Here is a 25,975-nt window from a genome sequence, read left to right as displayed (position 1 = left end):
TGGTCCCAAGAGAAGGTGGTCCAAAAAAAATCCAGTGCAATGAGATAGCTTTCTAAAGTGCACTCCAGCAACACGTATGTATTAATTATGACTAATAATTTACCTAAACTTAAAAAGCAAATATCAGGTAAACACATCCAGTAACAATGGCTATTATGAAGACATGCTTCTATTTCCAGCATTGTTAACTACATCTAAAACTTGCCAACAATGGGTAACACATGTCACAGTACTCTTGGCAAGCTTCTTTCTTCCAAACATTCTTTTCCTCATAATACAGGGGAGCAGAAGGAAGACTTGTTGTTTCCTTAATCAGATATCATCTTAAATCTTTCTGACACACATAATGCATTTCATAGACCTTTCATCCTATTTTCTGCTGAAATAGCCTACAGCTGATGACATTAGTGCCATCTCAATCATTCATGTGATGGAAAACATACGAGAACCAGCTGCCACTACACATCTGCTTACATCACAGAATCAAGGGATATTGGTCTGGGCAGGTAGATGATGAACCTCTATCTAATCAAATGGTAGAGCAGACTCAAAGGGCCACCTGGCCTAATCTTGCTCATGTTTTTTTTACACAAAAGGCTGCAGTTTAATGATAAAGTGCATTGTAGGAAGGTTCGCTTTCAAATGTTTTGAATCACTAAACAAGACATGCAGTTTAAATTCGTACAAAACGAGGGATGGGTAACAAAGCACCATGAAACAACTTTCAGATGAAAGCTTTTCATTGTTTTAGAGCAGAGATACATTCTGCCAAACAAAGTAGCTGTTTGTTAAATGTCAAAGCATAAACTTGATTGCTGGATTGGCTTTGTAAATGCCTCAATATTGCTGAAATTGAACAGAGCTTTTCGAGCTGTACGCACTTAGGATATGTAATGTGTTCCCCTGCATAATAACTTCCTGAAAGAAAGGGAGCTAGGCTGCTTTAGTGCTGTAAGGGGAAGACAAAACGAGATGGTGGGCTATATGGGTGGAAACGACATGCAATGGAGATTGGAGAGGGATGAGAAAGCTGGCTAATCAAGCAGTGATGAGGAAATTAAAGAAGTGGTAGTGAGGGAGATAAATGAGGGAGGAAGGGGGAGTAGCAAGGACCAGATGTGGGTATGGTGTGAAGTGGGGATAGAGGGAAGAGTATGGCATAATGAGGATTAAAGAAAGTGCCCAATCTTCAGTTAATAGTCCACTTCATATAATTTTCATCCAGCTAATTATTTCATGTTTTGTTGACAATGAAGGTTACAATTAAATCACAAACACCTGTGGGTAAATTGGCTTATTTTCTCATATTTCTGAAGCAGAATAAAAAAGTTAATTTCTTCTTTTATTCTGAGCTGATATTTTTAATTTAAAAAAAAACAAAATTGAGGGAAATGGGCATGAAAGAAAGGTAAACAGAAGATCCAACCTAATTGTAGGAAGAAAAAATTGAAGGTTAAAGATCACATGCTTGATAGCAAGGCAAGGGAGAAATGAATTTAAGGAGCGATGAGGTAGCTAACAATGGAAAAGATTGGAGTAATGATGGGCACAGATATGTAATTATAGGTGTAATGGGAAGGCAAATGGATAGGAAATGCAAGGGAACAAGATGGCACAGGGAAATGAGTAACTGAAACTGAGAAGGAAATAGTAGGTTTTGGATGTTATTCAAGGTCAGCTTTTTGCAGATTCCACTGTAAATTCAGCTGTTGGAGTCCCTTTCTCTTGTCATAGTACTAGCACTTACTACCAAAAGATGGGATGGGGGGGGGGGGGGGGGGGGGGAGGACGGAAGGAAGGGAGGGAGGGAGGGAGGGAGGAGAAAGTCAGGAGACACACATACAAGAACAACAAAGATAGCTGAGAAAGTGATTGTGAATCATTAATAATCTTGTTCAACCTATAAATGATTGACGAGTAACATAATAAAACGTTCATGTCTGAATACAATTCCAACCCAGGTCCATCCTTACAGAACTTATTTGGTGCCTGTAGTGTTGGTACAGCATCTTTCTTTTGCTCCTCAATGTAAAACTCAGCAAAACCTACCCTCTAACCTTTCCAGTCAATGCCTTGAAACACCATGGAATGTCAACTAACATTTAAAGTTTTACACCTTTATGATGATACAAAGATTGGTGACATTGAGGATAGGGTACAAGATTGCCAAAGGATCAGTTGCACATGTGGACAGATGGAGTTTAATCTAGGAAAGTGTGAGAAGTTGCACTTTTGGAGATCAAATGTAAAGGGAAAGTACACAGTTAATGGCAGGACATTTAACAGCGTTGAGATACAGAAGGATCTTGGGGTCCAAGTCCATAGCTCCCTAGGAGTGGCTGCACAAGTTGAAAGGGTGGTAACGACGGCATAAGTAATGCTTGGAACAACAAACAATCTGCTGGAGGAACTTAGTGGGTCAAGCAGCATCTGTGGGAGGAAAGGAATTTTCGATGTTTGGGGTGGAAACCTGAATGTCCTGATGCCAGGTTTGGACACAAAATGTCAACAATTCCTTTCCTTCCACAAATGCTTCTCAATCCACTGAGTTCCTCCAGCAAATTGTTTGTTGCTCCAGATTCCAGCATTTGCAGTCTTGTGTCTCATATGGCATGCTTGCTTTTATTAGTCAAGGCATGTTGCAGATTTAAGAAACTCTGGTTAGGCTACATCAGGAGTACTGCAATCAATTCTGGTTGCCCCATTATGAGGATGTGGAGGCTTTGGAGAAGGTGCTGAAGAGGTTTACCAGGATGCTGCCTGGATTAGAGGGCAGGTGCTAGAAGGAGAGATTGGACAAACTTGAGTGGTTTTCTCTGGAGCGGCAGAGGCTGAGGGGAGACCTGAAAGATTAAGATTATGACAGGCATAAATAGACAGCAGGTATCTTCCTTCCCCCCGCCCCCCCCCAAGAGTCAAAATGTCTAATACTAGAGGAATGCATTTAAGGTGAGAGGGGAAAAGTTCACAGGAGATGTGCAGGGCAAGTTTGTTTTTTATATATATATATATATATATATATATATATATATACACACACACATACACACACACAGAGGGTTGTGAGTGCCTGGAATGTGTTGCCGGGGTGGTAGTGGAGGCAAATACAATAAGAGGCACTTATGAGGCTCTTAGACAGGCACATGAATAAGCAGAGAATGGAGGGATGTGGACCATGTGCGGGCAGAAGGGATTAGTGTAATTAGACATCGTTAGTTTAATTAGTTCAGCATAACATTGTGGACTGAAGGGCCTGTTCCTGTGCTGTACTGTTCTATGTTCTATCACCATTGATTATTTTAAGCAGGCACCATTGCCGTCATGTAACCAATGTCATACACTAATTTGCATTCAGAGGCATCATGTAATTTTATTTTAGCAACAAGCTTCAATAATGCTACTAGCAGGAGATTACAGCTAGATTTTCTGCATCATTAGCTACTGGAAGAAAAGAATTTTGTTAAACTTGTTGCTTCTCTTTAATTGCTAACATTTTCCTGTTTTGAGAAAGAATTTGTTTAGAAAGTACTAGAAATGTATTCTTTAAATCAACAGGTGAAGGACTTTTAAAACTTAGAAAATCATCTAATCCAGGTAAAAATGTTAAGATGGATAGAGTTTACAACAATGAATTTTGACTTACGCTACTATACATTGTCCACATTTAAAAATCAGCCATTAATTATAGTGAAAATCTACATACACATAGGCAATTTTGAACTTCTCATCTTTCCCACCATTTGAAATAGCAACTTCATAGTTGTAGGGTTCAGATAAAAAATCACTAGCAGCATCATCATTTATTGTGGCTGAAGGTGGAGCCCAAGTGAGGACAACTGTTCTTGCCTGGATGTCAGATACCTACAAAAACAATTAAACACTCAAATGAAATAACTAGGGCAGATGCGCTAAAGAAATTTTATTACAAACCCAACACCCTTAAATGATTTCAGCCGTAACAGGCCAAAACCTATAAAAAGTAACTAACTGATGATCATGGGAACAATTAGTAAATCTGTTGAAAGGACTGGAGAGTGTATGATATTGTAAAATTTATTTCAGGACTTCTAGTACTCAGTATGATATAGAGATGGGCAATAAATGCAAAGCCTTGTCAGCGATACCCACATCCCAAGAAATGAATTTTAATAAAGCTCAATGTTCCTTCCAAGCTAAAGAATGAGTGGAGTGTATTGGATGAACATTCCATCTAGTCAGACCACCATGTAAGCACATTTGGTGGACAGAGAATTGCTGCAGCCATGCTGCACTTCTGCTCTTGGATAGGCTTCCATGCTGTGAATCAGAATGGGAATACAGGCATGGCTGCAAGCATGAATATGTGTACCTTGTTATCAGTCTGTGGACCTAATCCTCATTGTTACTGATCAGCCAAAAGTACAAGCCTCAAATGTACATCCCGAAAAAAGTTATTTAAGTATAACTTTTGGATTTTCTTCATCTTATTGCCAGGCCCTTTTAGCCTTGAAAAGGCACTGATACAATGCCACTGGGATAGAAGAATTGGAGTTGAGAGAAGGGAGTACCCTCTCCAGCTTCATTTCCATCCGAGTGCTGGACCTATATTTGGAGTTAGAGACTCTACTCCAGTAACTTACAACAAGAGCAAAAACAAACTTTGCACTGACTTAAAACCTTGCACTAAATTAACAGGTTTCCATTCATTTTTCATTTCTTAGTACCTGAGAAATTGCTGCTCTCCAAGACCTAGGAAGAACAATAGTGGACCATATTTTTTCAATCACAAACACAGGACTCAAAATGCTATTTGCTCTCCAATTAATATCTTGGATTTACTTAAAAATACATCAAGACTTATTGGTGTATGTTGGTTATGAACAGTAACCGAAAGGATCCGAGAATCTATACTTATTAGTTATGTTCGAAAACAAGGTGCAGAATTGCATAACCAGTGTTCCTATGTTCCACTTAACTTCACACTGGGTCTCTTATGGTCATCAGTTGCAACCTTTAAATTATTTGCCTGTGATATCAGTTGGAACCCATGCACTTTCCTGTGATGGAATAAATGTTGTAAAACTGCTCTGTTAAATTGGGTTGCTTGGGGCTGATGTGTGCAGTAATATACCGAATGAAGTATAAACTATTATACTGCTACCCTGGCAGAAGGGACATATCCTTGGGACTTGCAGCATTTTCAAGTCTTTTAAAAAAATACACTGGAAATTTCTTGTTGCAATAATGGCTTCATTATAATTTCAGCAAACAAAGATACAACTTTAAATACTCATGGTATAAAAAAAAATCTTGGTGGATTTATATAGGAATAGGGAGAAAATAAATATTTTGAGGAATAACATGGAAAGCTGGAGCACAACCACCAGATTGTAATAGGGTTAAAAAAAAGAGATTAAAAATCTTAAATACAATGTGTAGGCAAGTGAACCCAAGATATCAAGTGGTTAAAAATAATTAAGTGTTAAAAGACTTAATTAAGCAGATATATTATCAGAACTTTCTTACAGCTGATGTATATAAAGTAAATGTGAACCAAAAGCCACATCAGTGATAAACTAAATAAAAAGGGAAAATAGATATATTCATGATAAATTTATCACATTGATTCTCACAAGGTTTGAAAAATATTTAGAGATAATAGTCTCACAGCACTGACTGCTAAGTTATAATCGATGCTGTAAGAAAGTAGTACAGGTACTCCTTGATTTACACACTAGCTGTAACACAACTGAATTTTAAGGGACATGTCCTCTATTTACAAAACTTTTTTTAACTGTAACAGACAATCAAGAGATTATATCAATATTAACAATATGCAGCAACTGAAATCTTAGGCAGTATAGCTGTGTTAACAAAGATCACTATCCACTGGAGTCACCGCAGTTCTGGAATATACCTGCTAATGCACACCACTGGCCTAAGTACCGGTAGGAGGAATCTGCAGCCTATCAACATAACTGACTACTAACACAACTGGCAATTGCAAACAGATCTCTATTAGTTATAGGAGAATGTTAACCCTGGAAGTGTATCATGTGTTACAAAGGGCAAAGATGTGGCAATAGAAAGAAAGGAAAAAGGGTTAAGCATGTGGTTAGTAGATCAGAATCAACAGCATGTGCCCCTGAGTTTGATGATTATCCAGGAAAAAGTGAAATGCTTATGGCAAGAACATGAGGTAGAAGGGTGATGAACTTTCTGAAAGTGCTGACACATTCAAGACCAGTTATGGTTGGTTTGAACATGTCAGGAAAGACAAAGTGCAGATTCCATGCTAAAAGAAAACATTCCAAAAGAGCTTAAATGATTCACTGGGTGGCTACTCTTCTAAACAAATGTTTAATGTAACGAGACAGGGCTGTTTTGGAAGAAAATACCTTCATGCACATTCATCTCAAGACACCCGAGGTTTGCCTTACCATTCTAGGGGACATTGTCAAGGTTGATTGTAAGCTTAAGCCTCTTTAACCTACCAGAGAACACAAGGGCTCTAAAATGATACTCAAAAGCCAACCTCTCTGTTGTATGGTGATCTAACAGAAATAAAGCCTGGATGACAGCACTGCTCTTCCAAGATTACATCACGTCTTTTCTTTCCTCCTTCATCAAACAATATTGTATGAGGAATAACATGGACAATAGAGTCCGACTCTTCATCAACATCTGGTTAATGTCAAGGGTGTGGCTGACAAGATGCAAGTAGCATTTTTGTCCCCCAATACCACTCCATTGTTCTAAGCCATGGACCAGGGTGCTATCACTACATTTGAGCTTTACTACCTGCTGTGTGTAATGAGGCATATCATTTCAGACTTGGCTGATAATGACAAATTTGGAAGAGGTACAATATCAAGATACTCATAAACTGCACTAAGTGCGTCTTGGAATGATGTAATCCATGCAACAATCAGCAGTGTACGGATATTACTGCTTGAATGGGCCCACTATTCCTACAGAGAGTCAAGTTAGCAAACAAAGCTGGGTTTGTTGAAGTCGACCAAGATGACATGAAAGAGTTAGAGTTAATGGAATCACATGGCACAGAACTTGTGAATGATGATTTGTTGGAACTTGAGCAAGAGAGGTGAGAAGGAGCAAGAAATCACGAACATCATATTACCTCTATTTGCAATAACCTTTCACTCCATTGCTTATCAGAGATCTGCCTCAAATACGATTGTTTCCACTGTCATTTGAGGAAGAGAATTCCAAAGACTCACAAACCTCAGAAAACAAAATCAACCCATCTTTGTCTTAAACAGGAGAGCTCTTATCTCAAGGGAGTCAGCCCTAGTTCTAGATTCTTCCAGAAAAGGATGTATCCACCTTGTCAAAACCATAGAACCATACAGCACAAAACAGGCCCTTCGGCCCAACGTGTCGTGCCGTCCATCAGACCACCCTCACACTACCTAACCCCTTCCTCCCGCATATCCCTCTATCTCACGTTCCTCCATATGCCTATCCAACAAGCTCTTGAACCTGTTCAATGTATCTGCCTCCACCACCACCCCAGGCAGTGCATTCCATGCACCAACCACTCTTTGGGTGAAAAACCTCCCTCTGACATCTCCCTTGAACCTCCCACCCATAACCTTAAAGCCATCACCTCTCGTCTTGAGCATTGGTGCCCTGGGAAGGAGGCGCTGACTGTCTACTCTATCTATTCCTCTCAATATTTTATATACCTCTATCATGTCTCCGCTCATCCTCCTCCTTTCCAGTGAATAAAGCCCTAGCACCTTAAGCCTCTCCTCATATTCAATACCCTCCAATCCAGGCAGCATCCTGGTAAATCTCCTCTGCACCCTCTCCAACGCCTCCACATCCTTCCTATAATGAGGCGACCAGAACTGAACACAGTACTCTAAATGTGGCCTAACTAGAGTTTTGTAAAGCTGCATCATAACCTCGCGGCTCTTAAACTCAATCCCGCGACTTATGAAAGCCAACATCCCATTGGCCTTCTTAACTGCTCTTTCCACCTGTGAGGCAACTTTCAACGAACTGTGAATATGAACCCCCAGATCCCTCTGCTCCTCCACACTGCCAAGTACCTTGCCGTTTACCCTGTACTCTGCCCTGGAGTTTGTCCTTCCAAAGTGTACCACCTCACACTTCTCCGGATTGAACTCCATCTGCCACTTGTCAGCCCAGCTCTGCATCCTATCAATATCCCTCTGTAAGCTCCGACAGCCCTCCACACTATCCACAACACCGCCTATCTTAGCGTCATCCGCAAACTTACTAACCCAGCCCTCCACCCCCTCATCTAAGTCATCTATAAATATCACAAAAAGTAGAGGTCCCAGAACCGATCCCTGCGGGACACCACTAGTCACTGCCTTCCAATCCGAGGGCACTCCCTCCACCACAACCCTCTGCTTTCTACATGCAAGCCAATTCCTAATCCACACAGCCAAGCTTCCTTGGATCCCTCGGCCTCTGACCTTCTGAAGAAGCCTACCATGAGGAACCTTATCAAATGCCTTACTAAAATCCATGTAAACCACATCCACCGCACTGCCCTCATCAATCTTCCTGGTCACCTCCTCAAAGAACTCTATCAGGCTTGTGAGGCAAGATCTTCCCTTCACAAAGCCATGCTGGCTGTCCCTAATCAGTCCATGATTCTCTAGGTGTTCATAAATCCTATCCCTTAGAATCCTTTCCAACAGCTTACCCACCACAGACGTGAGACTCACCGGTCTATAATTCCCTGGCCTATCCCTATTACCTTTTTTGAACAAGGGGACCACATTCGCAACCCTCCAATCCTCCGGCACCACCCCCGTAGACAACGAGGACTCAAAGATCCTTACCAGCGGTTCAGCAATCTCCTCCCTAGCCTCTCGAAGCAGCCTGGGGAAAATCCCGTCAGGCCCCGGAGATTTATCTGTCTTAATATTATTTAACAACTTCAACACATCCTCTCTCTTGATATCAACAACCTCGAGAACATTACCCCTACCAGCACTCCCTTCTGCATCATCAAGACCCCTCTCCCTGGTGAATACCGAAGAGAAGTACTCATTAAGAACTTCTCCCACTTCCGCCGCCTCCAGGCAAATTCTCCCACCTTTGTCCTTAATCGGACCTACCTTCACCCTAACCATCCTCCTACCCTTCACGTACTTGAAAAAGGCCTTGGGATTTTCCTTAACCCTACTAGCCAAAGCCTTTTCATGTCCCTTTCTAGCTCTCCTCAGCCCTTTCTTAAGTTCCTTCCTCGCTACCCTATATTCCTCACGGGCCCTGTCTGAACCTTGCTGCTTATACCTCACGTATGTTACCTTCTTCTCCCTAACAAGTCGTTCCACCTCTCTCGTCACCCACGGTTCCTTCACCCTGCCATTCCTTCTCTGCCTCACCGGGACATATTTATCCCTAACATCCTGCATAAGATCCCTGAATATCGACCACATCCCCATGGTACATTTTCCTTCAAAAAGGACATCCCAATTTACACTCCCAAGTTCTCTCCTTATAGCCTCGTAGTTAGCCCTTCCCCAATTGAAAAACCTCTTGTCCTCTCTGCACCTGTCCCTGTCCATGACAATTTTAAAGGTTATGGAGCAATGGTCACTGTCCCCCAAATGCTCACCCACCAATAGATCCTTCACCTGTCCCGGTTCATTTCCTAAAACTAGATCTAACATGGCATTCCCTCTAGTCGGCCTGTCAACATACTGCGTCAGGAATCCCTCCTGGACACATTTAACAAATTCTGTCCCATCTAAACCTTTGGCACTAAGCAGGTTCCAGTCTATATTTGGGAAGTTGAAGTCTCCCATTATAATAACCCTGTTATTTCTGCTTCTCTCCAAACACTGCCTGCCAATCTGCTCCTCTATATCTCTACTGCTACCGGGGGGCCTGTAGAATACTCCTAGTAGAGTAACTGCTCCTTTCTTGTTCCTTAACTCCACCCATACGGACTCTAGAGATGATCCTTCTACAACATCCATCTTTTCCACAGCCGTAACAGTGTCCCTGACCGGTATCGCCACCCCTCCCCCTCTTCTCCCCCCTTCCCTATCCCTCTTAAAACACCAAAAACCAGGAATATTCAATATCCACTCCTCTCCTGACGTCAGCCACGTCTCAGTAATAGCCACGATATCAGAGTCCCCCATACTTATCCAAGCCCTCAGTTCATCCCCCTTATTCCTGACACTTCTTGCATTTAAGTAAACACACTTCAGTCCATCTACCTTACTACTTTTACAGCCTGTATTCTGCTTCTCCTTACCCAAAGCCTCTCTACCCGTTTGATCTAACTTTTCTTCATTCCCTTCTTCCTCTGACCTACTCCTCCGGTTCCCTTCCCCCTCACAAACTAGTTTAAACCCTCCTGTACCACCCTAGCAAATCTCGCCGCAAGGATATTGGCCCCCTTCTGGTTCGGGTGTAACCCGTCCTCTCTGTACAGGTCCCACCTTCCCGAGAAGAGATCCCAATGATCCAGAAATCTAAAACCCTCCCTCCTGCACCAACTTCTCAGCCACACATTTATCTGCCACCTCCTCCTATTCCTACCTTCACTATCACGTGGCACTGGCAGCAATCCCGAGATTGCTACCCTTGAGATCCTGTTCCTCAATTTTCTGCCTAGCTCCCTGAACTCACTCTTCAGGACCTCATCCCCCTTCCTACCTATGTCATTGGTGCCAATATGGACCACAACCTCTGGCTGCTCTCCCTCCCACTCAAGAATTCTGTGGACCCGATCAGTGACATCCCGGACCCTGGCACCTGGGAGGCAACATACCATCCGGGATTCATGCTCACTGCCACAGAACCTCCTGTCTGTTTCCCTGACTATCGAGTCCCCTATCACTACCGCATGTCTCTTTCCCACCCTTCCCTTCTGAGCAGCAGTACCAGTCCCAGTGCCAGAGACCTGGTAACTGCAGCTAGGACCCTGCAGGTCATCCCCCTCAACAGCTTCCAAGGCAGAAAACTTGTTACTGACGGGAACAGCCTCCGGGGCTCTCTGTCCTGTCTGCCTGTCTGACTTCTTCTTCCTCTTCCCTCCCCTGACCGTCACCATTCTATCTGCCTCCTGAACCTCAGATGTACCTACCCTAAGGGGGGGTGACTGTCACCTGATGCACCGTGTCTACATAACTCTCTCCCTCCCTTATGCTGCGCAGTGTTTGTAGCTGCGACTCCAGCTCATCAACTCTAAGCCGAAGTTCGTCCAGCCTCAAGCACTTACTGCAGATGTGGCCATCTTGGACCGCAGCAAGGTCCACGAGTTCCCACATCAAACAGCTGCAGCACACCACCATGTCCTCCATCTGACTACCTTTTTTTTTCCCTAGTTAGTCCCACCTACAAATCTATAATGACCAAAAGCTAAACCTTGCCTTTACCTACTTAACAGCTACTTACCCTCCTTGCCACTTCACGCCGAAGCCCCTTGTGCCAAAGCCCAGAACACTCTGCTGCTACTCACTCCGCTGCCCGCTCCGACGCTGCCTGCTTTCTAGGCTGTTTGCTTTTTAAGCTGCCCGCACCGCGCCTGCGCAGTCCAGCCCCCACTCGACTACTTAAAAAACTTATTAAAAAAACTAACCCTTACACTAAAAACCCTAACAAAAACTAACCCTTACACCCAAAAACCCTAATAAAAGTGATAACCCCTCTGGATCTTGCATGTTTCATTTGGTGAAAACCCTTAACGAGTAACTTATTATCTTAATTTAAGATTCAATATTTAATAAAACAACAATTTATTTCAAACACTTGTGTTGATGTATTTTTAAGCATTTAGTTTTTTTTATATATATATATGGAAATAAATGGGAAAAGATTTTTTCTAATTTACAAACTTCCAATTAAAGCATTTTCCTGGCACAACCCCTTAATATCTGCATATATTTTGAAGAAATTTTAAGATATTAAGTATACACAGAGCAACTAGACAACAGAAAATCTCTGTGATGTTCAAGGATGTTTTATTTTTAAAAGAGCTACAAAATGCAGAGCATGTACTGAGGACTAATGCTATCCAGCAATTCAAAAACATAAACTGAGCATCACTGAACCAATTCGTGTATCAATAACTGATCAGCTAAAGTGATTCTTTCACAGGACATCAACATATTTTAAATAATTCATCTTTTGCATTTACCAAATTAAGTTTGCATCTCTAATTTATCATGTACAAATGGATATAATTTATTTTGATTGAGAACCAAGACTGAGGACTGGAAGAGCTTTGGAAACTAAGCATGGCCAAAATACTTAGAGGGAAAACACAGAATGTGTGTCCCAAGAAATATATAAAACAATTGTAAGAGCTTCAGCAAGTATGCCATGAGGGAAGAGAATAGAAACGTACAGGTGACTCTCATCAAAGACAGATGACATATTAAATAGGAAATATAGAAAAGGTTGTGGCGTTAAATAATTTACTTGTCCTTAAATGCAAAAGATAAAAATAAATTTAACAGAAATAGTGAGGAACTTAAATTGATATCAGTAAAGAGTTAATGCAGATAAATTAAGGAGACTAAAAGCAAATAAATCTCTGGATTAAAACATTTGAAAAGACTAGTTATGGAAACAATGAATGTATTAGTGGCAAGATTCCAAAATTACCTATTTTGTATAAAAACCCCAGTCGAATGATTGGCTATACTACATTCACTCCCACTCAAAAGAGAGTGAGGGAGAAAATACAGATTAGCTGGAGATCCACGGTGGGAATAATGCTGACGGTAAAGATGCATATCATGACATTCAGAAAATTAAAAGAGAAAGTCCATAATGTTTTATGGGAAAGAAATTCCATTTGACAAATCTAAGATTTATATATGAAGATATAATTGGTGGGATAGATTTTTAAGTTAGTTTTTGTCAAGGTCTGAATACACTGCCTAACCCTAATTGCCTTCAAGAAAATGGTGGTGAGTTACCTTCATGAATCATTGTATTTCTTGTAGTAAAAACAGTAAGAAAACCAGTAGATGTAATAAATCTAGATATTCAAAGGGCATTCAATGAGCTTCCACATAAAAGGCTGTTGCATAAAACAATGACTCAGATTTCAGGGTAATATAGTAGCATGAAGCGAGGATTGGATAGCTGAAAGAAGGAATTTACAGCTGGCAGGCTGTCACTAGCATGATCAGTCCTGCTTCTCAGTTATTTACAATCTGTAATAATGAATGATTAAAAAGAAAGTACAATTTTTTGTATTATTGCTAAAAATACAAAGCTGGCTGGAAAAGTGAACTAGAGGGAGAATGCAAAGTTAATCAAATTGGAGAGGGGGGCAGAATCTAATACAGCTTTCACTTTGGTAGGAAGAACAGCAAAACAGGTCATTTCATAAATATTGAGAGACTAATACATGTTGGTGTTTGGAGGGATCTAAGACTACTGCAACACAAAATGTCTAAAGCTACCATGTAGTTACAGCAAACCACTAGGAAGACAAATGAATGGGTAATCTTTACTGTACAGGTTGAAGTACAAGGGTAAAAAGTTATTTCTGCATCTATATAGGGTTTTGATGATCACACAGCTGAAGCATTTGGTACAGTATTGCCTCTGTACTTAAGGATACTGACTTCCCTTGGAGTCAGTGCAGCTGGATTGATTACTTGGGCTGGAAGGGAGAGATTGACTCGGATGAGCCTATGCAGGATGACTTTATTGAAATTGGTACGATTCCAAGTAGCTTTGAAAGGGTAGATGCTGAGAACTGATTTCCAAGAACCAAATGTCATAGTCTAAGGCTACGGAGATTAAGGTAAGGTGAAAGTTCTTCAGGCAGGGGTTGAGTGTCTTTGGAATTTGATAAATAGAACAGTAGATGTTCAATTGTTGGATATATTCAAGGCTGAAATTACTCAACTTTTGGATACAAAGGGGATCAAGGCTTGTAAGGACCAGGGGGAAAAATGGCAGTACCAGTGGATCAACCATGATACTAAATGCCAGATCAGGTTTGAGGAGATGTATGACCAATTCCTTCTCAAGTTCTAATGTACCTATGCTTAGTCATGTAAAACGTTTTGATTACATCGAACTGGCCAGATATCTAACAGAAGAGAATTGAGCAAAGTTAAAAGAAACTGGACAAATGATGTGATATTAATAATCGTGTTAATGGAAATTTTTTTGCTTTTGTTTTGGTGTAAACACTCTGAAGCATACAAAAAGACCGAGCAATGATAGATTACTAGTGTCATGGGCAAACCAAAAAATGGGAAGAGTAAAAACTATGTGGCAGCCATGTATAAAAGACAAGAAATACTTAGGAACACAGATAGAAATAAGAGTGTGGGAGATGAGCAAAGGAACTTTTTAAATTTCACAATTGCATTGAATAAGTTAGTAATCATTCTTAAATCAAATTTATGAAATTAAATCTTTTTCAGCTATTGCTGTCAGGACAGAATAAACTACATGCTTTTGAGTGGCTTTCCAATTCATAAAAATATCTTTAATTAACCATCCAATTTTCATGATAGCCTGCAAAACAAGTTTCATTGTGCAGGGAACAAAGACTGATGGTTTGCAAATTTTGTTCAAGAAAACCAGAACTACCATATATAATAAATCAAAGAACCACAAAATCTCTGAAATTTTGATTTCTCTTTAGAACTAGTGCCCTCTAAATGACCACATACCATTGGTTTGCTAACATTTGACAGCAATGCTTCAAGAACTTTGTCTGCATCTTCATCTGCTAAACAAAAAAAAAGGTACATTAGAATGGAAAGTTTCATATCATTTTGCCATTGTGGAAACAACACAATACCAATGTAATAGCTCAAGCTCAGTATTAAACGGCAAAATAACGAGTGGCTTTGATTATATAACAACGATCATTTTGGCCGTGTTCCTGAGTTACTTAATAACAGTACCAACATGGGCTTTGGTCTTCTATTTAAATGGCAAGTAAATTAATCAAATTTTTGAGTAAACATCAGACGCCTTCTATTTCTGTTCTTCCCTTCCTGATCTTAATTGGATTAAGCTTCACTACTTCCTCTTGAAGGTCACTCAAGTAGATACGTTCTACATGGAGGGGATTATAGGGCAAATTTTTCAGCAGAGCCATATCTCATCTTAAAAGGCTAAATTACTAGGGTGGGTTGCATGAATTTGGTCTGCACTTCCTTGAAGTTAGAACGTTCAGAGACAATCTAATTGATGGGTTTAAAATCATAAAGGATTCCAATAAAATTGCACATTATTGGTCTAATATCAATAAACTTCCTTCCAAATTAGCATTTGAAAGATCTAAGTGATCCAAGTCTTCATTATTTTAAACAAATCTCAGGTGAAACATGCCTAGCCACCACTCAAGGGCATTGCTGATCACTGCTAAAAATAAGATTTTGAAAATGGTCAGACAAGATTGCTGCACAGAATTATACTTATTCTCTTATATTTTCAAATATGGCGAGGTACAAGTGAAATAGATATAAACAAAAACACTTAAATATGCTCAAAGATAGAAATAAACATGATCAGTCTTCATAGGTATTAATTCACTTAAAAAAAAAGGCTTCTATTGTTTTTAGATGAAAAACATAAGGGCACTAAACCTGGCATTGTGGTAAACCATAAGCAGGATAGTCATAGACTGCACAAGACACAAACAGGTTAGCAGAATGTGAGATGAAATTTAATACTATGAAATAAGACACGACACATTTTATCAGGAAGAAGACAGACAAAATAGACTTCTGAAATCACAGAGGAACTAGGGGAACTAGTGCATAAATCTCTGACGGTAATAAGGCAGATTGCGAGTGTTGTTAGCATGGGCTCACTGGCTTTATAATATAGCATAAGATACAAAAGCGGTAAGGTTATGCTGAACCTTTGCAAAACACTGGTTAGGCATCAACTAAAGCAGCGAGCCCAAATTTGATCATAGTCTGGGAAAGGTACAATAAAGATTCAGAGTCAGAGTCATAGAGAAATACAGCATGGAAACAGGTCCTTCAGCCCACTAAGTCATGATCTGAATGGTTGGCATGCAAACAAAAGCCTTCCACTGTATCTTTGCACATGTGACAATAATAAACCAATACCAAGTCTGTGCTGACGATCGAGCCTCCATTTTTACACCAGTCCTTGGCTAACCCATTTTTACCCATCCCACCTTCCTATCATCCTATTAACTCCATCCCAGATTCTGCTACTCATCTACACATTAAGAGCAATTTACAGTGGCCAGTTAATCTACCAATTTCCACAATTTTATGATGTGGGAGGAAACTGGAACACCCAGAGGAAACCCCCGTGGTCACCAGGAGAATATGCAGACTCCACTGGCAGCATCAGAGGTCAGGATTGAATCTAGGTCACTGGAGCTGTGAGACCGAGGCTCTGCTGGTAAAGATCCAGGAAAGGATTTCAGTTAAGGTTAGACTGCAGAAGTTGAGAGGATTATTCTTCCTGGAGCAAAGAAGGTGGACTGGAGATCTACTGGAAGTACACATGATTATTATGGTTTTAGATAAGGTAAGCCAATTTGCTTGAGTCAGCAAATGACTCAAGAGCTTAATGGTACATTCAAAGTCTCATTCAAAGAAATAGGGGAGTGGGCAGGGATGTGAAGTATTTTTTTTAAAAGTGCAGTGTGTGGTTATGGTCTGGAACACACTGCATTTAAGGGTGGTGGAAAAAGAATCAAAAGAAAGACAAAAAAAGACACTGGAGGGAAAACAATCTGCAGGGCTGAGGGCAAGGGCAGAGGAATGGTACTGACTGGATTGCTTTACAAAGAACTGGCAAAGACACAATGAACCAAGTTGTCTCCTTTTGTAACATAACATTTCAATGAAACAACTTGTCCAAATAATTGGGAAAGTGATATATAAAGAATGCTCTAGACAACATTTGCTCCTATTTGAGAATATTAAGAATCTGGTCACATTTATACACAAGGACAGAATTTTCATCAAAACCCCTATATAACATGAATGTAGGAAAATGGCCCAAATGCTTACAAAGGTATCAGAGAATTATGGAAATGCAGACTATTAAATTCTATCCACCTCAGTTTAGCATTTCAACATTCCTCTAGGGACTCCAGAAATACATTTTCACTACTAAGATTATCCATCTCCACATTTTAATATTTTAAGGGAATTCTCAAGAGAATCACTTAATTACCATTGGAAAATTAGTTTCGTGGTACTTAAGAACATTAGTTGGCTTATCAATTCATTAAGCACTGCATACAACTTGGAATAGACTGTAACAAAACATGCATAAAAACGTACCAGACAGTTTTGCATCTTTTTCAGATGTGCCTTCCTTTTTCTCATCTTGTTTACTCTTCTCTATTCCTATGCTTGTTTCTAGGGTACTTTGTTCATTCTGTTCACTGGTGAGAGACACAAAATGGCACTTATGGGGAGAGGATGGTGGGCTGCTGATTTTGTCTTTTGAACCGTTAGCTTGTCTATCTTTCAGTTTCTTTTGTAAGCGATCATATGCTTTGCTAGTCCTTTCATCTCTGTGAATATAGTTGGACCTGCTGTGAGTGGGATGAGATTCTGTAATGCAACAAAAAAAGTTATTTTAAGAGAAAATCCCATAAATACTTTGGGGAAAGAACGTTATATATACATATTACTAACTAATCTCCCACCATTCAAAGTGATTAGGACAAAGAGCTTAATATTGCAACATGTGATCAGGATTACAGATGATCCCCACATCATGGAAGGGTTGCATTCCTGGAAAACTGTCCATATTGCGATTTTCTGTCACACAAAACACTATTTCCCCTTAAATCCCACATTATAAGTGGAGATGCGTTCCTATAGGATGTTTTTTTCTCAAATGTTATAATGAGTGCCACAGCTGCTAGTTCACAGCAGGGGGCCATTCAAGAGATTTGCTTTGGAAGCTGACATGACAGTCCCTTAAGAGAACAGCAGCTCTGTATGGAGACACACAAGCAATTGCGGATGCTCATCACTTTCCAGCCTTCATTTTGAATGGAGATATACACTTTTAAATGCACATCAAACAGGGGTATGATAGTCTAATGATATAACTCACAACAAAGAATGGTGATCATTTAAGTTTACAACTTGCTGGCCTGGTTTCAGACATCTTGAGGGTAATTAATAAGGAAATCTCTTTGGTTGGTTGGGTGTGGTGGTGGCGGGGAAGGAACTGTTAGACAACTGTTAGAACCTGCCACACTAAAAAAACCACTACATTATCTGGGCACACGTCATGAAATGAGAGTTTCATAAAAATAAAAATAGACAAAACTGTTGTTTCTTTCATATTTTGTATTTATTCAATTTCCCTACACATACAAATTCTGTAAGAGCGAATTTTATTCCGTATCTCAAAATTTGCATAGTAATTTGTGAATTCTGTAAGAGCAAATTTGCATAACCTGAATGGCTGTAACACAAGGTTTGTCTGTACTGATTTACAGTGACTGAGTAAAACAAATTATATTGTTCCAGGGTAGCGTAACTGCAGTGCTTTAAAAAAAAATCAAATGTAATCTTTCATGGCATGATGGATGGTCATCAACTGTGTCCTCTCTCCACAGATGCTGCCTGACCTGCAGAGCATTTCCAAGGCTTTTGTTTATATGGTGATATCTTATCATATATATGAAGAAACTAAATGAGTAGCATTTAGCACTGTGTTAATTATTTCAGTAGTTAATTTTATCAATCTATATTTGTGATGATTGGCAAATATTTAGGGAGTGGTCCTAGGTGACAGAAGTATGAATCAAAGGATATGAGATAATGGAAGAAAAGGATAAGATCTGAGAACTTGTAGGGATCTGAAGTAAAATGTGAAGTTGTCAATTTTCACAGGAAAAATAAAAACGCTTATTATCTAAATAGCAAAAGATTGCAGAGCTGAGATGCAGAGGGAACTAGGTGTCCTAGTGCATAATTCACAGAAGGCTAGTTTGGAGGTACGGCAATTAATTAGGAAAGCTAACAAATTGCATTCATTTATTGCTTAAGCAATTGGATAAAATGAGTAAGGAGTTCATTCTTCAGTTATTATAGGTCATTGATGAGACTACGTCTGAAGTACTGTGCACAGTATTGGTCTCCTTATATAAGGAAGGATGTTAATGCAATAGAAGCAATTTAGAGAAGGTTTACTAAACAACTACTTGGAATGAGAGAGTTCCCTTATCGGGAAAGGTGAAATTTGGAATTTAAAAGAATGAGAGGCTGAATTGATACATAACATTCTAAAAGGCATCTTGAGAGGTAGATGCTTCCTTTTGAGGGAGAATTTATAAGTAGGGGTCACTGTTTAAAAATAATGAATACCCCCATTTAAGATAGATAAAGAATTTTTTTCTTAAAGATGGTCTTGAGGTTTGGAACTCTCTTCCTCAAAGTGGAAGTGCAAACTCCAAATATCTTTTAAGGCAGTGATAGACTCTTGACATGCAAGAGATGAAAATTTACTCTCAGCAGACTGACTGGTTTGACTGACCTCCAACAATCACAACCACCTTCCTTTGTGCACACTCTCCTCTCGTACAACTATCCCGTTGTTATGCAATTATTTTAAATTCCTCCCTAAGATTATACCCATGAATTCCCACTACTGTACACATTTTTCTTCTACAAAAATGCAGACACGATAAAATCAGTTCATTCAAAAGGAATGGTGTATCACAATCAGCTGTTTCAAAGATATTAGAAGTTACTAGGTCAGAAATTATAAAGCCTGTCAAGCAATTATAAAAGTTACGTGGATAGCAAAACCTCACCTTGTATTTCTCATTATGTCCATCCAATCTATCAATTTGAGTTTCAAATTCTTTTGAATCAAACAGTTGAGGACCAGAGTAACACAATCATGCTAGAATTAAACCTCTTCCTAATTTTTTTTTAAACTAGCTTGTGAGGGGCAGCATGTGGCACAGTAGTTAGTTGCTGCTGCTTCACAGCTCCAGGGACCAGTTCAATCCCGATCTTGGGTGCTAATTGTGAGGAACATGCAAAGTCCCCATAAGGGTTTCCTGAATGCTCCGGTTTCCTCCCACCCCAAGGATGTGCTGGTGGGTTAATTGTTCATCATGATTCACTCCTTCAAAAAGTGGCACAAAGAATCAAACGGTCTACAGGGAAAGTAAGGGGGAGGGTAGGAATGAGAATAAGATTCCTCTGCTAGGAGTTGGCACAATTGACCAAATGGCCTCCTCTTGTGATATAATAGGTGTGTAATAAATTTAGTTAGTATGCAGTTCTTTGAGGCAATGATTTCAGCAGTGCTCGACTCATTAGTTCCATTTTTGCTTTTTCAACACAACTTGAATCAGCAATGACAAATACCTATGCTTCAGTGCCCTATCCAGTGAAGTTCATGAGTAGTAGCAAAATAGCTTGAACAGTACCACCAGATATTCAACAGGGTATTCTGATATTGAGTCAGAGCTAAAACGCCCCCATTCAACTCTTTGCAAACTGAACATCTTTACCCACAGAAAAATGCACGTTTTGAAAGAAAGCAAATTATAAAATCATTGTTCCCCCCAAAATTATTTTAAGTCAATTTATTTTTCCTACTAGTAACAAAAGGAAGGCAAATGTCAGATGCCAGACCAGCCAAGTTTGCTCTTATTGAATTCCTAGCAATTTAATTGCATTGGTAGAATATGAGCAGATTTTCCACCAAAAAGCGTTTGAAAACATAACGATTAACAAAATGTAACAGTTCTTACCTTGATCTGCATACGAATGTGGAGGATGATGCTGTGGAACATACTGTGTTGCAACATCGCCTGGTCCTGTAGAGTACATTTGATGATGTGGTAGGACAGGTGGATGAAGAAACGTAGGCATATATGGATGAGGATGTATTGATGGATGACTGCCAGGGTGAAACTCTGGCTGTTGAGGTAACACCAGCACCCTTCGAACACCATTTTCTTCAATAACCTGCATAACTCAGACAGAATTACCACCAAGTAGAATAGCCCTGCTTAACAGCTTTGTTTTAGTCTAACTTGACTTTCCTCAATTTACAGTTTGTACTGTAGTCCAGGATCTCAACTCAAACATTTATTAAGTACTATATAAAGAGAAACCATTATAAAACTTGTGGGACTAATCCCTCACTCCAAGATAATTACTGGCAAAGACAATAATACAGTTTACTTTAAATTCATGCATTTACTAATCATTAGAACTAAGGCTGCAGATAATTCAGATAATAAAGGATTTATATTATGATGTCCAGGGTGATAAGTCACAGAACTGCACACATAGCCCAGTCTTACGCATTATAGCATTTCTGAAGCACTTCCTATCCATTACATGCAACTTTCATCCCATTAACAAGATTTTCCAAAGGATTAATAAAGATCCTTGACAATGTGTGAGACACACTAAAACAGACTTTGTTTTCCCCCAAGTGCGACAGAATCAACATAAACATCTTCATAGATCGAATGCAAGTTTTCCTAAAATGTACAGCCTTATCCAATTCACCGGTTACACTTAAACACAGCTTGACAGGATAAATATATAACTGGCTATTCCAGAGAAAAGCAATACATTTTGCTAGTTAAAAGTCTTATTAAGTTGCAGTGCAATCAAAATTAACTTAGGTTACAATATTGAATGTATTTTCCCACATAATTGTTCTTTTTTATTAAAAGTCACAGTATGTTCACCTGGGATACATATCCTGGAGGCACATAAATAGGAGGCACTGAACCATTTGGGGACACCATTGGAACCTGAGCAGGACCTGCAGAGGGAGAAATTAAATTTAGAACTCACTTCAAACACTTCCAGAAAAATACCTGTAGATTCTAACCATAAACTAAAGGTCGCTTTGGAATTCACAGAAAAATATACCAAGTATATACAAAATCTGGTGTACATAATTACTAAGCACTATGGTAATTTGTGAAGTCACTTGCTGTAGCAAAAAATCATTGCTGACCTCCAAAGTCTCTGCTTATTTTTCCCCATCATTCCATGTTTGAATCTCAACAATCAGATTGCTGCCTCTGCCACAGCACTGAAACAGCCTTTATCAAAAAATTGTGTCAAGATTTCTACCATTAGAAAATTAAACAAAGTTACAGATCCTAAGGTAACAATCACACAAAATCAGGGCAGTTAAGTTTTGTGTTAGAAACAGTATTGACAAGTGTGGGGCTTTATCCCTCCATTAAAGATGTGTTCCAGAGGTTTCAGTTCTGTTTGCAACTCCATCTCACAGGTAGCAAGACTAGGAAAACAATCAACTATTTACTAATAAGCAACAAGTGCAATATGTACCACACAAGGGGCAGGTAATGACTGTCACAAAAATGTCTCATTATGTCACGTTGATATTCAGTGGCATTAATATAATCAAATCTGCTACCATAAACATACCGGGGTGAAGGTGGAGTGAGGGGGGGGTCACAAATGATGTGCAATTTCACTGAGCAATCCTCATAAATACTGCAAGTACAAAACAGGTCAGGAGTTTGAGTATTCTGCAGTGATAATTCCTGAATCCTTAGAGCTTCTCTGTCATTTACAAAGTACTGTCCAGAAATGAATGGGCTCTAAGTAGTTCACTCAAGAAGTCCAATGCAATCCAGAACAAAGCAACCCACTTGACTGGCACCCCATCAAGATCCTGGATATTCACTTCCTAAACTACTAATGCATTGTGGCAGAAGTATGCAATTTTTACACAACCCACTTCAGTGGCATCTCCTTCACTGGTACCTCCCAAATCTGAAACACTAACACTTAAGGAAATGGTTTGAAAAACACACCTCCCCAAATTCTACTCCATCATGACTTGAAAACATTGCCAATCATCACCCTTTTACGCAACTCTTTTTACTTGATGCCATTGTGAGAACATTTTCCTGACAGAGAATGATACAGCTCAAGGCAGAAGTGCATCAGTATCACCAACTCGAAAGCCATTACAGGATGGACTAACCTTGCCAGCCACTGCCTCATTCTACTTGAGAGTAAGAAAAGAGCTTCACAGTTACTTTTAAGTATTTGTTTACAGTTCCATTGACCAAATTATACAAAGCAAAATTTGATAAAGAGAAAATTAGATAAGTACCCAATTAATCTGTTTGGTGGGATTGAAGATAGAGTTCGATTAAGACATTGTTCTTCTCTGACTGGTGCTACGAGATTCTATGTCCACCTGAACTGTCTGTTTAAGTTTGGTTTGATATCTCATCTAAAATGTAGCAACCAACTATGTAACACTTTTTCAGCAAGTTGAAGTATGAGCTCAGTTTTATTCAATCAAAGAACAAGATTTAAGTTTAAGAGACGTGAAAAATTGTACTATTTAATTGCATTTCTTTTCTATAACAAAATATATCAAAACAGGTTGCAATCTTAACACAGTAACACTTCAATAATCCAGAACATTTGGGATTTTGGTAGTGGTGGATTAGTAGATTTTCTGGACTACTGGCTGTTATTCCTATGAATACCCCCACACACTTTCACTTCACTCTTTTTTAAATGTTACACAGGTAGTATAATAGATTTCCCAGTGAACCTGGTGAGAGTAGAGGGAGTGAAAGATATACAGGCATTCTAGACTACAAACCTACCCATGTTCTGATCCCTGATGTTCCAAACCCCAATCCTGATTCCAGCCACAAGCCTGGTCCACAGTCTGGACCCCAGCCCTAGCCACACGTGCCACACGCACTCTGGACCCCTGGCTCACAATCTGGACTAATAGGTGAATGATATATTCGATTATTCGAGTTTTACTATACAAGTTGAGCTATGCTTAAAGAAAGTGAGATGAAACTGCTCTGATTTAATCATATGGGCACTAAGTACTTAATCAAATGAATTTGCTAAGTGCCCTCTTTTGCTTTCCCAAAAGACATAAATTTGCCTGTGTCTTTAAAAGTTACCTGGTACATCAATGAATCTTTCTGATGAATGCCCTAGAACTACCTTGTAGCTTGCTATGTTGCACAGTCCTAATACAAGATCATAGCCCAAAATATCAACCTTTGCCTCAACAAATAAGGCTTGACCCTCTGAGTTTGCCCAGCAACTTTTACTCCAAATTCCAGCACCTGCAGTCTCTTGTAACTTTACACTGCACAACTGTTTTATTTTTCTGTCAGACTAGCCAATATTATCAAGTCAAATATAGTTCTGAAACACCAGCTCACGTAATAAAGAGAACCTTTGGGGGTAGTACATAATATTTGATCTAGAAAAACTGGTAAACTAGTTCCTATGGTACAACTTGGTAAACCACAATAAACCACTTTCTGTGCTATACATGCTGTTATTGTTTACTTTTGTTTAAATTCTCCACCCTATAAATAATCATAATAGTTTTTTAAATAAAGGTCTTACCATCCATTTCTGTAATTCAACTGCAAATAAAATCCAGGAAGTGAAGCACTAATGAGTAATGATTACATACGTAAGCAGTTCTCCATTGTGATGACTTGGCAGCATTTTATTGGACCATAAGCTTGTTCATCTACTGCCATCTATCAAACCTCCCCATGCCACATAATTACTGCAGCACCTCCTTTCCAAATAAACTCCAGGTGTATTGCTGATATGCATAGGTTTTAAGAAAGTAAAACCAAATAAACAAAGTAGTCAGTGCACTAATGATACAATATAAATTCAGGCTTGTAGTACAGACAAAATCTTTGTAACTGGACCACAGCTATTTGTAAATTTTACTGAAAGATATGAACTTACTTCAAACTAAATTACTAAGCTATATAATAAGACATTTTAATTAGAAATTCAAAGGAACCTGATGACTGGCCTGTGACATCTGGATTTCATAATTGAATCAGCTTTCTTTCCAGTGAATACTGATCACCTGCCAGTGCTAGAAAGATTAATGCAGAGTATGTGAAACTTGGGAATTTCTGATCAACTCGCAAAAAGGCACAGCCTGATATCTCATACAGGTCGACGGTATTAGTTATGGATGATAAGGACTACATACAAAATTAGTGAGAATTAAAGTAGGGTGTAATGCAGATTTAGCTTCATCTGGATCCTAATTAGGAACACATGACCTTGTCAGATTCCAAAAAAAAGCAGCTTTTAGCTTGATTAATCTGCACTGATCCAAAATGCATACACCCAGGCACCACTGCACCCATGTCTGCTTCCCTTTCTAAAAGATTATTTCACCGAATAATCTGTCATTGCACAACATTTGGGGAAAACCAAAACATAGAACATTGCTGAGTTCTGCTTTACAGATTATATATAGACATGTAGCTTCAATACATTATGTACAGTACACTAAGAAATCTGTTAATGATTATAATGCTTGATAATTTTCTATTAATGCTTTGAAAGATCAACAGCAAATAGCAATATAAATATATATGGATATAAAATGCCATTGTGACATTTTATCAAAAATAGAAAATTTAACATTTGCTTTTTAATGTAGAAATACAGTTAAGCAATACAGCACAGACTGATGAACATTCACAAAAAGCCATTACAAACAACGTGGAAGTCACACTGATGACGCACTTATAACTTATTTATGATATCTTAAAGGGACTTTGTCTTGTTGATTCTTTTTACCACAATGAGATTTAACATATGTATACACAGAATAAAATGACGAAGATGGAAAATGACAAAAATGGAAAACAAAACCATCTCGATGTGAAATCAAAGCCTTGTGTGCGCTTTCCGGAACTTAATTTGCCTGGCTCACAATGCCCTTGAACATCACACCGCTGCTTTTCTATCTTCTTTATTAATTCACTTAACTCAATGGATATATATTCAATGTTTGCTGAACCTATCTTTTTCTTTCCAAACAATTATTTTACATATTACAATGTATTAATTCAGTTTCCCTTGAATATCTGGAAGACTACTGTACAATTCTCCTTCTCCCAGCTGAATACCACTAGCAAATTTTATATCAAGCTTCCAGATTTCTGCAGCATTCCACCAATTACAATCTGGAAGAAACA

General features: G+C 39.1%; 1 protein-coding gene across 6 annotated transcripts in view; it reads right to left on the bottom strand.

The window, feature by feature from the left end:
• fndc3a (fibronectin type III domain containing 3A) overlaps nucleotides 1–25,975 on the bottom strand; it is a 142,498-nt gene that overhangs the window by 43,122 nt on the left and 73,401 nt on the right. For 4 of the 6 annotated variants that reach the window (XM_052013963.1, XM_052013964.1, XM_052013965.1 and 1 more), the window contains 5 exons: nucleotides 21,668–21,744; nucleotides 20,714–20,930; nucleotides 17,262–17,537; nucleotides 14,649–14,707; nucleotides 3,704–3,861 (listed from right to left, as the gene is read on the bottom strand). In XM_052013963.1, coding sequence (XP_051869923.1) covers nucleotides 3,704–3,861; nucleotides 14,649–14,707; nucleotides 17,262–17,537; nucleotides 20,714–20,930; nucleotides 21,668–21,744 — 787 coding nt within the window. Of the gene's footprint in view, nucleotides 1–3,703; nucleotides 3,862–14,648; nucleotides 14,708–17,261; nucleotides 17,538–20,713; nucleotides 20,931–21,667; nucleotides 21,745–24,359; nucleotides 24,498–25,975 lie in introns of those variants that run through there. The other 2 variants (XM_052013970.1, XM_052013969.1) reach the window with 2 other exon arrangements.

Source organism: Pristis pectinata, chromosome 4 (genome assembly GCF_009764475.1).
Source record: "Pristis pectinata isolate sPriPec2 chromosome 4, sPriPec2.1.pri, whole genome shotgun sequence".
NCBI classification, from domain to species: Eukaryota; Metazoa; Chordata; class Chondrichthyes; order Rhinopristiformes; family Pristidae; genus Pristis; species Pristis pectinata.
Note: the sequence above shows the minus strand (reverse complement) of the source record. Positions and strands in the feature narration are given on the sequence as shown.